This window comes from Octopus bimaculoides, chromosome 6 (assembly GCF_001194135.2).
Source record: "Octopus bimaculoides isolate UCB-OBI-ISO-001 chromosome 6, ASM119413v2, whole genome shotgun sequence".
In the NCBI taxonomy this organism is placed as follows: domain Eukaryota; kingdom Metazoa; phylum Mollusca; class Cephalopoda; order Octopoda; family Octopodidae; genus Octopus; species Octopus bimaculoides.
In genome coordinates this window covers 115,086,491-115,088,766 of record NC_068986.1, presented here as the reverse complement: position 1 = coordinate 115,088,766, position 2,276 = coordinate 115,086,491, and the positions used below count along the sequence as shown (strand labels likewise).

Genomic DNA, 2,276 nt, shown 5'->3' with positions numbered 1-2,276 from the left:
ATATATGCCAGGACTGCCTGACTGGCCCCCATTGGCGGTGACATGTAAAAAGCACTATCCAAATGTGATCGATGCCAGTACTCCCTGACTGGCTCACGTGCCGGTGGCACGTAAAAGACATCATCCAAAAATGGCTGCTGCCAGTACCCCTTGACAGGCTCCCCATGCCAGTGGAACCTAAAGAGCACTATTTGAATGTGATCAATGCCAGGTCCGCCTGACTGACCCCTGTGCTGGTGGCACGTAAAAAGCACCTACTACACTCTTGGAGTGGTTGGCGTTAGGAAGGGCATCCAGCTGTAGAAACACTGCCAGATCAGAGTGGAGCCTGGTGTAGCCACTGGCTCTCCAGATCCAGTCAAACTGTCCAACCCCTGCCAGCATGGAAAATGGACATATGAATAGCTATATAGAAACAGTTGCTCACACGCACATAAAATGCATAAAAAGTATTAACAGAATAGTAAGCTCTTATTTTAGAACAACTGAAAAAATAACTTACGAGACTTGAAGAATTTTCCTACCAACTGCTTGCTGGTTGGACTGACCGCTGGCTGACACCATTACCTATCACACTGCTCTGCCATTCAGTTCCTCGTCTTAATTTACAAATAAATTATCAGTTGGTTCAATTGAGGTTCTTTCTTCTGACCAACATCATCTTCTTGCCTGTTACTATGGTGACTAAATTAAGGGGTGGGGGTGGGGGGTATTCCATGTTTGATGCAAAAAAATTTTAATTGAAGTGTCCTCTTTTAGTTGGAGGAAGAAAACAAAAACCTAGTGGTCATTGTTAGCAATTCCCAAAGAAAAAGGAACATATATTTTTTTTTTTAAATGAAGTCTTTATTTCACCAAATTAATTTACATGCTTAGGGGAAATTGCAGCAAGGCAGATAACTATGGACATGTTTTGGTCCACTATACCTCATCAGTAGAGTATATTCTATTCAAACCTGCTTGATCAGTTGACAAAGATTTTACACCTATAGAAAAATATTGGTGTGGCTGTGTGGTTAAAAAGCTTGTTTGCCAACCATGCGATCTTGGGTTTAAGCCCCACTGCACAGCACCTTGAGCAAGTATCTTATGCTTCTCGCATGCCTCTCATCTACCTTCCTACCTACTCCCCGTTGTACACCTCTTCTTTGTCCTTTCTTTGTAGTTCCCCTCATAAGGCCCTTATTTTCATTATTCTCTACTTAAAAGTACAAATATGTAGATTCTTTTTTCTTGCAGGAAATTGTTTGCTGGTGAGATGCCCTAAGCCAAAATCCTGTCCCAAGGACAGTGTCAACACGGTGAAAAAACTCAGCAAGGATGGCTGTTGCTCTGCAGAATCTGTGTAAGCATTGATTCTATGTTTGTGTTTTTATCTCTATGTGGTTGCCACTTTGTGTGTGTGTGTGTGATCAGTTTAATATAATATTACCTGTCATATCTCACTCTGTCTCTCTCTCTTTTTCTTTGTCCCTGTTTCAGGTGCCAGTGCCAACACAGAGACAGGTGCCCTGCTGTTGAATGCTCTAAAAACTATAGAATTGAGGTGGTGGAGAAGGCGACCAACCAGCCTGGTTCCTGCTGTGATAAATTCAAATGTGTTAACAGTAAGTACATGAGACGATAAAAAGAGGAGGTGAGAGCTAGCTGTAGGTTAGCTCTCACTGTGTAGGTTTATAATCTACACTCTACTCATGCCCATCCCAACTTATATATCTATCATCTAATTGTCCAATGCACCCTTTTTTTAAGGCAGCAGGTGTGATTTGAAGGAGATTTGACTGCCATTTCTAGCTGATCAGCGTCCATGTAGCTGTCCCTCACTGATTGAGTTGAGGGTTGGTGTATGTATGTATACATGTATGCGATGGTTTGTGATAGTCTATGTGTGTGTAGTAGTTTGTGGTACTTATTGTGTAGTAGTAGTAGTAGTAGTAGTAGTAGCAGTAGCAGTAACAGCAGCAGCAGTTAGAGGTGATGTGTGTATGTGATAGTATACATGGTCTGTTGTAGTAGTACACCCACACCCACATGTGTTTAAGCCCCTCCTCACCCCCCCCCCGTCCTTCTGAACTCTCCTCCAACTCCCTCTTTAACCCCTTCTAACCCTCTTCTATTTTCGTGTTGTGACAGGGAACAGCTGTTTTTCTCGTGGTCAATCCTACCAACATGGAGATGTGTGGAAACTGGACAACTGCACCAAATGCAGCTGCAAGAATGGCCTGACTTATTGCCAGCGGCAGACATGCAGAAGTTTGCAGTGTAAATGGATAACG

General features: G+C 42.9%; 1 protein-coding gene across 1 annotated transcript in view; it reads left to right on the top strand.

Annotated features, from left to right (window-relative positions):
- Positions 1-2,276, top strand: part of LOC106872073 (cysteine-rich motor neuron 1 protein) — a 92,458-nt gene that overhangs the window by 69,662 nt on the left and 20,520 nt on the right. The window contains exons 4-6 of the mRNA XM_052968507.1: positions 1,240-1,345; positions 1,483-1,607; positions 2,134-2,274. Of these exons, the coding sequence (XP_052824467.1) occupies positions 1,240-1,345; positions 1,483-1,607; positions 2,134-2,274 (372 nt within the window). The remainder of the gene's footprint in view (positions 1-1,239; positions 1,346-1,482; positions 1,608-2,133; positions 2,275-2,276) is intronic.